The 14,382-nt window shown below is 45.9% G+C and overlaps 1 protein-coding gene across 1 annotated transcript in view; it reads left to right on the forward strand.

The window, feature by feature from the left end:
* The first annotated feature begins 497 nt into the window (after nt 1-497).
* GABRA3 (gamma-aminobutyric acid type A receptor subunit alpha3) overlaps nt 498-14,382 on the forward strand; it is a 115,489-nt gene continuing 101,604 nt past the window's right edge. The window contains exons 1-2 of the mRNA XM_039489942.1: nt 498-834; nt 12,710-12,841. Of these exons, the coding sequence (XP_039345876.1) occupies nt 12,753-12,841 (89 nt within the window). The 5' untranslated portion in view covers nt 498-834; nt 12,710-12,752. The remainder of the gene's footprint in view (nt 835-12,709; nt 12,842-14,382) is intronic.

The raw sequence follows: 14,382 nt of genomic DNA on the forward strand, positions 1-14,382 counted from the left end.
TGTCCTGGGTGCAAGTGAGTGCCTGGCTTAGCACTATCTGTTACATGTTGGTTATAGCATTTGAGAGTTACCAGCTCAACAGGTAGCTGTTTTGACCAGGAAGTATCAGCACCAGGTCCTTTGCCATCTCCTTCTGCTGCTTCCCTCCCCTCCTGAGAAGCACTCTGCTCAGGCAGGCCCTCCTGCCCACCTTCAGGCCAAGCCGGTGCCCCATGCTTAAAAGGCACTGAGCCACGCCTTGTGACACTGGCTTTCCCACCTGAAGGGTTTCAAGGCAGGGGGGAGAGTGGGTTTCCCTGCCACGCTGTGCTCTTTCCTGTGTGTGGCTGATGTGCCATTGCTGTATATTTTCTGTTTCATTGCTCTCCGGGAAGAAAGGATCTGCACGGACAGGGCTGTTAAACCCTCCTCCAGAGACTGGGGAGGGGAGGGAATGAGGCAGGTGGGGAGGAGACTTTCTCCTTTCATCTCCAATCTCAGAACGGCTAAAAGAGAATCTCAGGCAGCCGTCCCTACAATAATACCCCTGTCTGTTTGTCTCTCTGGGCTTCTCTCCCCCGTAACAGATACAAGAATACCATACTTTAGCCTCAATTGAAGCAACAGAGGTTTAAATGCTTTCAGCTCAACCACTGTATTCAGATACTGCTGGAACAGCAGAGCATTCGAGCTCAGACAGCCGCGAATTGAAAACCCAAGCCTACAAAAAAGGGAGAGCGAAAGACAGAAGGAAAGAAAGAAAGCAGGAAACCCAACGTCAACAATCCCATAACTCGCTCCAGCTCATTCATTTTTCTTCTCCCGGCAGCGCTGGGGAAGGGGTCGTGTGGCGTGGTAAGGAATACAAATGCTTCTCTATTTTTTTCTTTGTCCCAGTGAATTTATTTTTAGCAGGGGGTTCTAATTTGATGGATTTGGGGTTATTTTTTTCACTCTTTACAATTTGCAGGCGCGATGGCAAGCTCTGTGCATCTCTGGCTTTTTCTTTTTTTTAATCTGGATTAAATGTTGGTCGCTGGAGATGAGAACAATTATTAATTGCTATTCATTATTTATAACCATTCTCCTTTTTATTAACTTGGAGGCAGGTCGACCTCTTTATTGCCAATGACTATCTAGCTATATACGCACATATACCGGTGCGCACACATACATCTCTCTTGCTCTCCATAGCCATCAACACGCCTGAGAGGGACCTAAAGGAAATGACTAATGGCTAGTGTTTGTTTAACCCTTTCTCTTCCACTGCCCAAAGCAGAAGGGAAATCGAAAGAAACATAGACTCTTTTACTGCATTCTCCCTTGCTACTGCTGCTTGGAAGCAGGGTACAGCAAAGTTGTAAATAACAATTTTGTCCAGGGAAACAAATGAGTCTGTCTGTGAATGGGTGATGAGAGTAGAATGTAAAAATATATTGAGAATCTAGGGGGTATTTCTGATGGGAAGTACAAAGCCCAGCTCTTTCTCTTGACCTGTGCAAACCTCATTTGTTCCTTGTTGCTTAGAGGGTTTTTTTAGATCCAAGCTGCTGCTTGTTCTGTGGACAACAATAGAAGAGGGTAAACAAACAGATGTTTTATTCTTTTCTTCAGTACGCTGCTGATCTGGGTAAAGACAGTTTGTTCATTGGATGAGTGGACACAAACACCTGCGAGGCTAAAGAACTGTTTGATAGACCTGCATCCTTTTGTGGCGTTTATCTGAAATGCTGAGCAGCACAGTGGGTTTCTGCTCTGTTATAGAGGGAGGGAGAGGGGAATGAGAGATGATAGGCTAATGGGGTCAGCTTGGTCTGGAGATCAGCAAAAGGGAGTGTGGGTTGAGAGGAGAATTAGCTGTGGACTAGAACAGACCCTTTCTACACCGCCTTCTCCAGTGACTTCCCCTGTATTGATGGCAGTTGCATCAGGTCTGCAGTATTAAAGAGCTGGTTAAATCATGCTGGTGGCATTGAAGCAAGCTGGAATCTGCTCAGCATGAGCAAGAGCTGCAGTTTAGGTTTGGTTCCACCCTGCTTGCTCTGGAGGGATTCTCTGGTGAAGGAGTTTCTCCCCCCCTTTTTTTTAAAGAGGGGGCTATTGAGGGAGCTACATGAAAAGTCAGTGTGCTTAAATGACAGCCCCTTCAATTGATCTCTGGGAGCAGCTGCTTAGCTTGTTGCTTCAAGAGGAGGAAGCTGACTGCTGCAGCCCCAATGGAGATGCTTGGAAGAGTATATTGATTAAGTGGTCGGGGCACATCATCTTTGCAGGTGCCCAAGCAAAGGGACTGGGGAGAGAGCAAAACACAGTGCCGAGTAGTAAGGGCTCAGTGTGTCCTAGCTATTGCAAGTGCTGTGTTGCAAAGGTGATTAACCCTCAAAGGCTGAGGCATCTACACTATAGTGCTTCTAGTTGATCTGGATGGTACAGGTGCTACAGGACATTCTGGGACACTTATGCTTGGTGGAATTCACAAAAAAGATGTAGAGTTCCTGGGAATTAACTATTATTCAGTCCTGTGTACTAGAGCCCTGAGTGGGACTATTTTTTAAATCTCATTCCTGTCCCACCATGCAATATCCACTCCTGCATTGTTTCTTGTTGGTTTTGATCATGATCCGATCTGCAAAAACCTTAGATCTCGCAAGAGACACCAATTCTCCCATACTACTAAAAAACCAAAACAAAATTGGTTGGTCACGATCATATATACAGAAACAGAATTAGACACAATTTTTATGTGGCAAACTGACGAGAGATTTAGTGTTTTCCTGCAAATTACCACAGTCTGTTTTTTGCCCACCCAATCCCACCTGCAAAAAAGTACATTTTACTGGCTCCCGCGATTATGGCAGCAGGTTCTGCGGGATCCCAGACCCACTGCAGGGCTCTACTATATACACCATCTCATGCCTGGTAGAGGAAAGAGAAGGCTCCTCGGGGCTTGAGGTACTGCAGCCATTGGTAGGACGTGAGGTCAAGAATGGGATATACAGACTTTCAGGACTGGGATAATCTTGTAGCCATGTTTCTAGAGTGAGATAGTGCATGAAGGAAAGAGGAGAGAATGGAACCAATGCAACCACCAGCCAGGCCTGATGGACTCTGAAGCTGGGGGGTTGGCAGGGGATATGGGGTTCTGGACCTGGGCACCCTGAGGTGCTGGGCTCTGAGACATGGACCTGTTAAAAGGAATAGTGTTGTTAAGCATTGGATTGACAAGCCTACTCACTGAAATCTGTTACCCACAGAGCAGTCACAGTCTGAGCAGCAGCAGTGCAAGCTTCCCCCCCACTTCCTCTGTACACCTGGCTGGGAGAAACCACCCTAGGGGTGAATGAGCAGTTAATCCCATGGCTAGTTAGATCCTTAGCCTCCCTGCTGAGTCTGCCAGCTATCTGCTCACGCGGTGGTGTCTTCAGACAGAGAAAATGGGCTGAGGCCCTCCAGTGAGCAATGATTCTTTGGCACAATTCACCAAGGCTAGTCTTGTTCTGGTGACATAGAGGACAAGTGTTTTAATCCATCACCCAGCCACCTCATCTTTTTCAAGGAAGAGTGTGAGAGAGACAGAACTAACAGGGTCCTAGATTGTCAGGAGATAAGTTAGGCAAGAGACAAGCACGTGCCCACTCCAGACAATGGGATTAGTCAGGGTGAGGTGGTTCTACAGATGGATGAAGATGCTGGTGCTATGGATGCAGTCCTGGCCTTTCAGAGTAGCTTTTTAACCGCCTCTTTGCCCTAAAGGAGGAGCCTTCAACCTAAAGGATCTCCAATGGTTTTGAAAATGATGCTGCTGTTCCTGTAGACTTTCTATCTACCTGTCCTTCAGAGCGTGCCCAGTGCCTGATTGCCTGTCCAGACTATACCCAGTTTCTGCTTTCCCCCTCCCTCCTGATACACAAAACCAGGAGAGGCGAGTGAGCACAGTTGTGTCCAATTCTCTTAACAAATGGAGATCTGAGAAGTTGCTGGTGCTTGGGCTGTACATGGTACCTTCTGGCACATAGGTCTGATTGCAGATTCCACCACCTCTCCTGGAATTTCCTCTTGCTTTTTCTGTATGGTAAAAAGTGCAGCATGTGTATACGCACAGGTACATTCTGCGCACCACTGTGCAGATAGGTCAGCATCTAGGGAGCTCTGTTTTTCTTTGGTTCTGTGTCTTTTCTGACAAATATGTCATGAAACTTCCCTCCTTCCACCTTAATTCTTTCTCAGTCCCCTTCTTTCTATACATTTCTCTTTTACTCCCTCCTTCTTTTCCCATCCTTCTCCATTTTGTAGACTTACTTTCATTCTGCTTCTCTGCATCCCCACTTTCCTTTCCTCTCTTCCTATTTCAGTGTTCTCTCATTTCCTCTCTCTCTCCCTCTCTCATTCTCTCCTTTCAAGTCCTCTTCCTCCTCAGTTTTGCTCCAGCTCAGCTCTGAAGAAATAAGCCCAGCCCTTTATCTGTGGGTGTATTCCTGCCAAATGTTTACAAAAAGTAGCACAATGTACAGACCGAATCCTGGCATAATTACACACCCAGACAGATAGCATAGTAAATAATCCTGCCTTTCAAATACTCCTCCAGTACCTACTACTGCCATCACTTTCTCCTGCTCCCATGTCTCTGAGCTAAACGTATATTCATTTTGCACATACGTACATTTCAGATGTACCAAGTCTGGGTATTCAGTGTATATGCATATAGGGAAACTTGCGGCCCGTCAGTGTAATCTGCTGGTGGGCTGCCAGACAGTTTGTTTACATTTGCATGGCCGCCTGCAGCTCCCAGTGGCCACAGTTCACCATTCCTGGCCAATGGGAGCTGTGGGAAGCAGCGGCCAACACCCGCAGCTCCCACTGGCTGGGAACAGCGAACCACAGCCACTGGGAGCTGTGGGGAGCCATGCAAATGTAAACAAACTGTCTGGCGGCCCACCAACGGATTACCCTGATGGGCGGCAGGCTGCCCACCACTGGTGTATAGTATCTCAGTGTGCATGTATCCATGGCTGTTTACATTGTATGTGTACATATGTATGCATTACACTGTACCGCTATCTGTATCTAACACCGACATAGTACGGTCATTGACGGGATCAAACCCGGGACCTCGAGAGCTAAATGCATGAGTCTCTACTGCCTGAGCTGAAAGCCACATGGCTCTTAGCGAAGGTTGTAGCAGACTCATTAATCTCTAAGTGGCCTTGGTGCCACTAGAGGGGACAGAACACCACAACCAGGAGGTGTGTGGGTCACAGGTACAGATATTTTTATTTATCTGTTTAGTGCCGTGCGTGTGTAGCATTTTGCAAATAGAAGATGTAGCTCTTTGGGTAAAGAATAAGCACCTATTTATCAACTCAATAACGTCAGTGAAGGTAACAGGAATGAGGAAGGCGAAGGGAGGTGCAAGGATCACACCAAAAGGTTGTCATGGTTTCAGTTAGTGATGCATGGCATGCCAAAAGTTCTAGTTGGTTTCACAGGTACATTTATGTATATATAATTGTGGTCGGATGTTTGGCTGCGTGTGTGTTCTCCCTGTGTGCTGTCCCAGCTTTGCGCAGACATTTGGCACAATAGATCTTGAGCGAACCACCCAATGACCACAAGATCCGTTAACGTACGAAGGCACTCAGCCAGGTTTATTGTTGATGCAGCACAGTATTAATATCCCACAGACTCTACCGGACCACTAATACATGTATGCACATAACAATGGACCATCTCAGTGAATGAAGGGACTTTCTGTTCCTCCCTAGGCTAGAGAGAGAGACACTCCATTTGAGGGCCCATTTTATAAATTAATGCAAACAAGTTACGTAATGCCCCTCTGACATTGTTAGTTGACACCCTTTGAGGTAGCTGATTACCACCCATCACCTTGTACATCTCTATTCATTACACTGTCATCCTGACCTTATCTTTAGGATGGGTCAGCATGTTCCTGTTATCTTTAGGGAATGCGTTCATATCAAGGTGTCCTGGTACCATCCTTCTAGCACTATGTAGGAAAGTGTGTTTCTGCAATATCAGCCCTGTTCTTGCCAAATGCTGTGAGCAAGGCTTGCCTCTTGCTCACAACTTAACTTTGCTTTATATCAGCAAAGTTTTGACTACTACTTTAGCTCAGGCCTCATACTAGGCTTCTGATACACAGGCTTATGTCTCAGGCTCTCTTCCTACTACATTCCACCGCTTTTTGTCTTTTTATGAGGATGATGTTTACCCATCATTTCAGAAAAGCATAATGCATGGACTGAAGATGACTCATTGGGCTAAACACTGTTATGTGGGTACCTTATTTACCATTTATACATTTATGCCCCATTTGTTCCATAGTTTGCACATTTTTTTGTACGACCAATGGACAGGTTTTATTTTTCAATTGTTTTTAGTTCCTTATGGTGGACCTGGGAATGTTAGGCCAGGGACTTTGAGGAAAGTAGTTTTATGATTGACCCTTGGTGGCACATTTAAATAATTACTATACATGAGTAATATGGATATGGTGCATATATTTGTAGTGTATATGGGTATATATGTATAGTTTGTGTGTGTACATATGACACCACCTTATGTTTAAGCATTTTTTTTTAAATTTGGGGTTGTAGTTTGGCCTTTGTGGTACTGCAGATGGCAATACACTCTTATTAGGGCAATTACAGTTACCACCTGTATTATCATTAGTAGTAGGCTGAGTGTTTTCAAATACTGGGATAGGCATTATTACAGTGTGTTCCACAGTGCTATGTATATGAGAAGTAAAGCAGACATTTGGAGCAGTGACATTACAAATGAGGCCTTAATATATAAATGTTTTGTAATTAGTTACTACAAAATACTGTCCAGCCATGTTATAGGTTACCCTTACTGCTGGTTGTTACCCTCTGGTAAGCTTTACTGGGTAGGAAACAGGAACAGCCAGCTTTTTTGTTTGATTGGTTGCATTGCTTAGTGATACACCAGTAGCTGACATAGATTCAGTTGTTTTTTATGGATGCTGTTTTTCCGATAACCTACTGAATGGACAGTAACCAATTTATTGAATATTGTTGTGTTAGGATTTACTATTGGTACCCAGACACTGAACAAGATTGTTTTGAATAACATGTGCCTTCCTTACTGATCCCAAATTGTGACTGATACTTTCAGGGAATTTGTTTAATAAGCAGTTATTCTGTAACTTAATTTTTTTACCAATTTGTTTTTTTCCTTGCCTTCGTGTTGTTTGCTGCCATTCGTTTGTTGATCTTTACCTGTGTGTTGTTTAAACAGTTTAGCAGTGTTATGCACATTGTAAATGATGTGCAGCAATAATACAACAGTACAGCAATAATACAGTAATAAAGCAATAATACAGTTGCTTTTACGAAGTAGCCAAGTTTAATTTATCTGACAGCAGTTTCTATGCAGTTGCCAAATTAATTGTTCATATATGGTAGATTGAGGTATATTTGGCCAGTTTTGTATTTATAAAGCACTTCATCTTTCTTTCTTTCTGCTTGGGGGTTTCTTCACTGTATACTGATATCTTTTGGAGGTTTTGTAGTGTGATATTTGTTGGTGTTTTTGGTTTCTGGGATGCAATTATTACAGAGGACAGCTTGCTTACTTCCAAGATCAGTGGTCGGGGGGTCACCAATGTGGTCAGATGTTTGACTGTGTGTGTCCCAGCTGTTCCAGCTTTGCGCAGACAGCGGGCATAGCAGACCTTGTGTGAACCACACAATGACCGCAAGATCTGTTAAGGTACAAAGGCACCCACCCAGGTTTTATTGTTGACAAAGCATGGTACTAGTATCCCAGAGACTCTACCAAACCACTAATACTTGTATGCCAGTAACAATGGACCAACTCAGTGAGCAGTGGAACTTTCTTTTCCTCCCTAGGCTAGACAGAGACACTCGCTTTGAGGCTCCATTTTATACATCAATACAAACAAGTTACGTACTGGCCCTCTGATGTAGTTAGTTGACACCCTCTGATGTAGCCAGTTACCACCCATCACCTTGTACATCTCTATTCATTACACTGTCATCCTGACCTTATCTTTAGGATAGGTCAGCATGTTTCTGTTATTTTTAGGGAATGTGTTGGTATCAAGGTGTTCTGATACCACCCTTCTGGAATATGTTTACGTATATATTCTTGTGCCTAGCACTACTTAGGAATGTGTGTTTCTGCAATATCAGCCCTGTTCTTGCCAAATTCTGTGAGCAGGTCCTGCCTCTTGCTCACAACTTAACTTTGCTTTATATAAGCAAAGTTTTGACCACTACTTTAGCTCAGGCCTCTAATACAAGGCCTTATGTCTCAGGCTTTCTTCCTACTACAATAATAGCATTGTCAGTCATGTGTATAGTCTGCAGCATCAGATTTCCAATACTGTGTGTGCTGTTGTGGTTGTTAGTCTGAGCTGGCAGTTGCTGTGATTGTGAGTCAGTCTTTCTGCTGTTGCAGTGGTTGTGAATCTGTGTCTGCCTCTAATTGCTATGTGGTCGGACTGGTGTTAGGTTGTTACACTTGTGGCTGAGTCTGTGTGCCTCCTGTAGCTGTGGTGGTTGTGAACTAGTCTCTACCTGGACTCACTTCCAGGGAAATTACTGGGGGAGGGGGAACCAGGATTAGTTTTGGTTCATGGGAAATGGTTGTTGAGCGGCTTTTGATTTTGCTAAATTAAATCCAGTGGTGGTTTGGACCCTGCTCATAATTGTCACAGTCATCAGCACCAGTTTGGGTCTCGACTCTCAATCCAATGAGCATCCTTGTTTCCATATTGCCCTGTCTTTTTATTTTTCCCCTCACATGCCTCCTCCTTTGTGAGTATTTTGTATTGGTATTGTAGTGCGGAAACCACACTTGGGAGCTTCCATGTGTCTCTAACACTTGGTTTGAATGGCAGATTCTTTGCAAGGCCTGATGATAAATATATAAATATATAATATATATATGCCTCCTAGGTATATGTGGGAGTCCCACAGGTTTACTCTGTGTGTGTGTTTTGTGTCGTTGGGGTTGTTCTGTGTGCATCTCACAGGTGCTTGTGAGTTCAAAGATTCCTCTGCTGGTGAGAGGAATAGGAAGCTCTTACATTCTCTCTCTTACCATGGTGGGGAAAGTGATCCTTGCACGTAATAATAAAAATAAGCAGATCAGTTTGTCAGGTTCTCTGGAACCTTCCTCTATGAAAGGCTTGAGGTAAACAGACAATTTTTTTTAAGCACCTTCTGTGTGGACAGTGCCTTGCAGGGTTAATTCAGACTGCAAGAATTACTAGCATTACAGTGTTGTGGGATGAACTCCAGCAGCACTCAGGCTGCTCATGCTTACTAGAGGGCTCTCTGCTCTACAGGAATGGATTTCTTATTCCAGGCTGGATCAAAGTCTACTATAAACCACCTCCTCCTTACAGACACTGCATGAAAACGGCCTGAGAGACAGAGCCATTCAGAAAGAGGCTCCTCGGTGCTAGCACCTTGGCATTCCCGTCATAGTCAGTTAAAAACAGAGGTGATTTAACCAATCACCTCCCCACAGCCCTGCCATCCTTTTAATTAAACAGTCTATTCAGACAATCACTGCTGGATTTATAGAGGGTGCCTCGCACAGAGCTAGATTTTCCTGGTGAAAAGGACAGGTGCAGTCAAAGTCCCTGTGCTCAGAGGGATCCAGCCAGTGTCCCTTTGCATGGGGGAGCAGCGGGCGTGCTCCTGTGCACTCAAACCATCCCAAATGGCCCATGGATCTGGCTTGGGAACAATGGGGAGCTTTAAAAGAGCCCCTAAGCCTGCCTTGTGCCAGCAAGGAAAGGAGAAAGAATGCTGAGTTGTACATTATTTTTACTCATAGGAGGTGATCAGATGCTTATGGGTGTTGATATAAGAACATGGGTGATCTGGCCCATCATTACCCTGGGGATAATGCAGCTCCAATGCCAGCCAGTGCCCACCAGGCACAATCCATCCCATGACCCCTGCTTTTGTTTAGAACAGTTGAAGCAATGCATCAGAGAAAATGTATGCAGAAGTGTCAAATGGATAGACTCTCAGGATCTGGACCTGTTTCGCTCTCCATTCCCTTCAGGAAAAAGCCTTACTAGATTGAGGACCACAAACAGCTCTAATTGTAGCTTACGCCTCACCTTTCCCAATAAAAATCAAGCACAAACGAAAGGAAGGAGAGGTTGAGTGGTGTGCCAGGCTATCTCCTGTAGTCTCAGCGGCACTGTCTGCACTAGGAAATTGAGCTATTGCTGGCAAAGCATCCACCTGAATTGGTAGTAAAGACAGTTATTGGGCTAATTGGACCTTTGCTCTGACCCAATATGGCCGTTCTTATGTATGTTCTTATGTAAACTGCACTGGTCATATCTGGACACGAAAGGAAGGTGCTCCAACAACTTGCAGCCAGCATGTGAGAGCATCCGTGTAGGCCTGGCCTGTCAGTTCACTACGATAGTACCAAATTACCTGGAAATGAGGCTCTGATTGGATAGTTCCTCTTTTGATAAGACCCCTAGATTTCTAATTAAACAGGCAGGAACCACCATACAAATGTCAGTAATATTGGTGGTAAGAAAGGAAAAAATGTCCATTAGCTACTAAACTGAGACCACTGCTCTCACTCCACTCATAAGCCAGGTCAGGTGTGAGTTCTGGCCTCCAAAAGGGCGTTAACCTATTGTGTCATGTAGGTCTCTGTTAGCGACGGGCTTAGTGAAGGAAGCTCTTGGAGCTGGGTGCAAAATCTCTGCCACTAAATGGAGTGTTGGGGGGGCAGAGATTTCCCTTTAGTCTGATGGAGTCACCCCTCTCTGGTAAAACACCCCGGTCAGAGATTACTTTGACTGGGGGCCTCGTGTTTCTGTAGAGCTCATGGTTAGTGACTTTGGAATGCAGCATCTTGCACTGAGTACAGGGTGTTTCCAAAGAATTCCCCAGCAGGGAGAAGGGGAGCATACCCCACCTGGGTCCACTGCTGTACATAGCATCCTCTCCATTCTGTTTCAGAGCTTAGTTGGTACCACTCAGTGTATTGTTCAGAAGCAGGTGGGATCAGCAGCGGGCTGGGGGAGCATGCATGCAGCTCAGGGATCTCCCCCCGGTTTGTCATACTAATGCTGTCCTCCTGTCCTTCCTAGTGAGCCCCCACCTCAGTTCAGCTCTCCCCACATCCACTGAGCCAGACCCATGCAGACTTGGCTCTCTGCTGTGAGCCTGCAGGCAGCTTAATGCACCACTGCCATAAGCAGGTGGCTGCTTTATCAGACTGGGGGCTGGCATCCACACTTCTTTGGCATAGGCCCCAAACTAAACTGACTCTCCACTACTCTGTCCACTCTGCTTATCCACTCGTAGCCACGCCCCCCTGCCAATGATACCAGCCGTCACCGTCTACTGCTCCTCCCAAAGCTGCCATCTTGCTTCCTTCCACGCTGCATCTTAGTTACAGATAGTGCTCCCCGCTCCGATCCATAAGGACACTGATCATTTCTCCTTCCAATGTCACCTCTTCAAGACGCACTTCTACCATGATTCCTACAAGACATCAACCAGCTGCTAATGTTTAGGGCAAAGGCCATTTGGGAAGTGCTGATGTTGACAGGCAGGGAAGGTTGATCATCTGCTGTACCCTCTCCTGCATCCTCAATTGCTTGTTTGTTTTCTTAGCTTGTGAGATGTTCAGGGCAGGGACTGTGTATTGCTATATCTTTGTACCATGCCTATAACATGAAGGATATTGTTGCAGTACAAATAATAAAGACCACTACTGCTGCTGGATGTCAAATGTATGTTTGTGGGGCAAGGTTCAGTTGGGTCCTGTCCCCTCTAGTCTCCCTGTTACAGAAGTGAAGCCAAGCTGCTTGTGCTGGGATACCTGCCTGGCTGCCAGTGGTTAGAGTTTTGCAAGGGGCAGTTGTCCAAGTAAGCTTAGGGATTCAGGGACATGTGAGCCCCCCAGGAGTGAGGGGACTTTGCCTGCATTCTGGTGAGTTTAAGATTTATCTCTGAGTATTTGCAAACACTGACTGCTCTAATAGTCACAGCTGCCCTGTGAATGAGGTCAGCATTTTTCTCTGTATTCCACGGATGAAAAAACTGGTGAGATTAAGGCCCAAATTTTCAAGCTTGGGTTTAAGTTAGTCACCTAACTTGATATTGAGGCATTAGCATCTACGTGGCTTGATTGTCAGAGTTGCTGACCTCAATGGGCACTGCAGGACTCAGCACATCTGTACTTGGGTGACAAATTTTAGGCACCCAAGTGTGGAAATGCCCATCTGTGACTTGCCCAGGCCACAAAGGGAGCTGAGGTTTTTGTCCCCTGCTCTGGTGCTTTCATAGGCTACTAGACCCCACTGCCTCTCATGCTATTCAGCTGCACCTTCTAGTGGCCAAAGCTTTCGCTGGTGGCACAGCATATGAGCTGGCTTAGTTATAGGCAGCTGGGAGGCAGGAGTTGTCAGCAATGCTAGTGCTGTCAGTGGTAGCTGGGGCGACACTGTCCATCACAGACGTGAACTGATTTGGGGTCGTCTCAAAACTCAAGGGACTTGTAACCGCATTTATATTGTACCCCCAAGCCCCGCCCTGGCTGGCTGTGAAGGGATTGTGGATAAACCTGTGAGCTTCTGGGGAAATCAGTGACAAGCTTTCATGCTAGGGAGTAAAATCTCTTTTCTTTTTCTTTGTCCCCTGCTCCACTCTCCCGCCCCCTACCCTGGCAGGTCTCAGAGACTCTCCTACTCTCCATTGCTGCGTCTTGAGGACATGGCGCTGAGCATCCCAGGAACTGTTCCTCTCTGTACCATTAGCCTTGGAATTCTGCTCATGGCATATGCTCTCCCTGCTGAAGCTGGGTAAGATGACAAGAACCTGGGGGTTTTAATAACACTGGTGACTGAGGACTCCGCATGCTCTGCTTGGGATATTCGAGTGTAAGGTCCCCAACTCCCACTTTTCTTCATGTGGAGTATTCCAATATAACCTAGAAAAAGGCAACCCCTGGATTTTATTTAAAGCATTCCAGTATAAACCCAGAAGAGTGTCCACTTCCCTCCCCACACCCTTGCCAAAACCTTGCTATAGGGTTCCTGTGTCCCCCTCTCTAGCACCTGCTCCATTTCGTCTTCTGCAATATTTTCCAAGATGCTGATTGCACCATCCTCCATCTCATATGCAGTATTTCACTGCCGCACAAGTCTCTGTTTTCCTTGTCTGCATGCAATATTCTAGCATAACATAAAACAACTCCCCCCCCCTCCCCGGAATATTCACTCCCTTGTAGCTGAGAGTGACTGAGATTACATTAGCATTGTTCAAGCCACTATAGCTAAGGTTATGTCAGCACTTTTATGACAAAAACCAATTTTCTAACTTGGCCCATGAGTAATTCGCTCTGGGCTAAAACTTGGCAGATTACTTCCAGGCTTTTTATTTATTTATTTATTTATTTCACAAAATTTGAAACATGGAATTGATTCAGCTGTTTAACTGTTACAAGTGTAAATGACAATGAAAAAAATGCATTGATCTTGGATGGAGTTCTTGGCCTTGGTTAGTGGTTCTTGGACTTGCGCAGGAGCCCATGATCTGGGATGCTACTGCCTGACCTTGCTTGCTTTCCTGCATTCATAACATTATTCTGAACAGAGAAAACGAGAGTCCATTTGTCCATAGTTGGCCACCTGTAATCAGATCATTATGTAGTCCAATTGCAGCATAACACTCCGCTGTGCCTCCCAAGTGACCCCTTGTGGTTGACAGTCAGAAAGTCAGGAGGGATGATTTCCTTTAAACAGAGGAAGGCCCAGCACAGCACAGTCCATGTGGGCAGTGATGAGGACTAAGGAGATCCCCAAGTAAAAATCCCTTTGGATGGATATATATATATATATACATATATATACACACATACCACATCCATCTTTGGCAGCAATATTCGGTTTAATTAGGGTGACCAGATGTCCCATTTTCAAAGGGACAGTCCTGTATTTAAGCAGGTGTCCCGACTTTTGTTAAAAACAGGCAAATTGTCCCATATTTTCTGTCTCTCCTCACCCCACACCCACGCGCCCCAGGAAAGCCCAAGACCCTCTGGCCTGGGACGGTGCCCAGGAGGAGCCGAGCCCTGCATGAGCCAAAGCCCATGCAGCACTGGCACGGGAAAGCCTCTCCGCCCCTCAGCTAAGCTCTGGAGTGGCACATGGGGGGAAGCGATTTCTAGCCTGTTCATGCCCCAAACCTGCAGGCTCCACAGCACCCCCGGGGCAGGGGCTTAGCACCCTCTTCACCCACCTCTCCCCTGTCCTGAGTCCTGCCCCCAGGGAGTGCGGGGCTGCTCTGTCCCCAGGCATCCTCCCCTGTGAGCCTCTCTCTGGCTGGGTTCACTGAAGCCCCT

This window comes from Mauremys reevesii, linkage group 9 (assembly GCF_016161935.1).
Source record: "Mauremys reevesii isolate NIE-2019 linkage group 9, ASM1616193v1, whole genome shotgun sequence".
Classification (NCBI taxonomy): domain Eukaryota; kingdom Metazoa; phylum Chordata; order Testudines; family Geoemydidae; genus Mauremys; species Mauremys reevesii.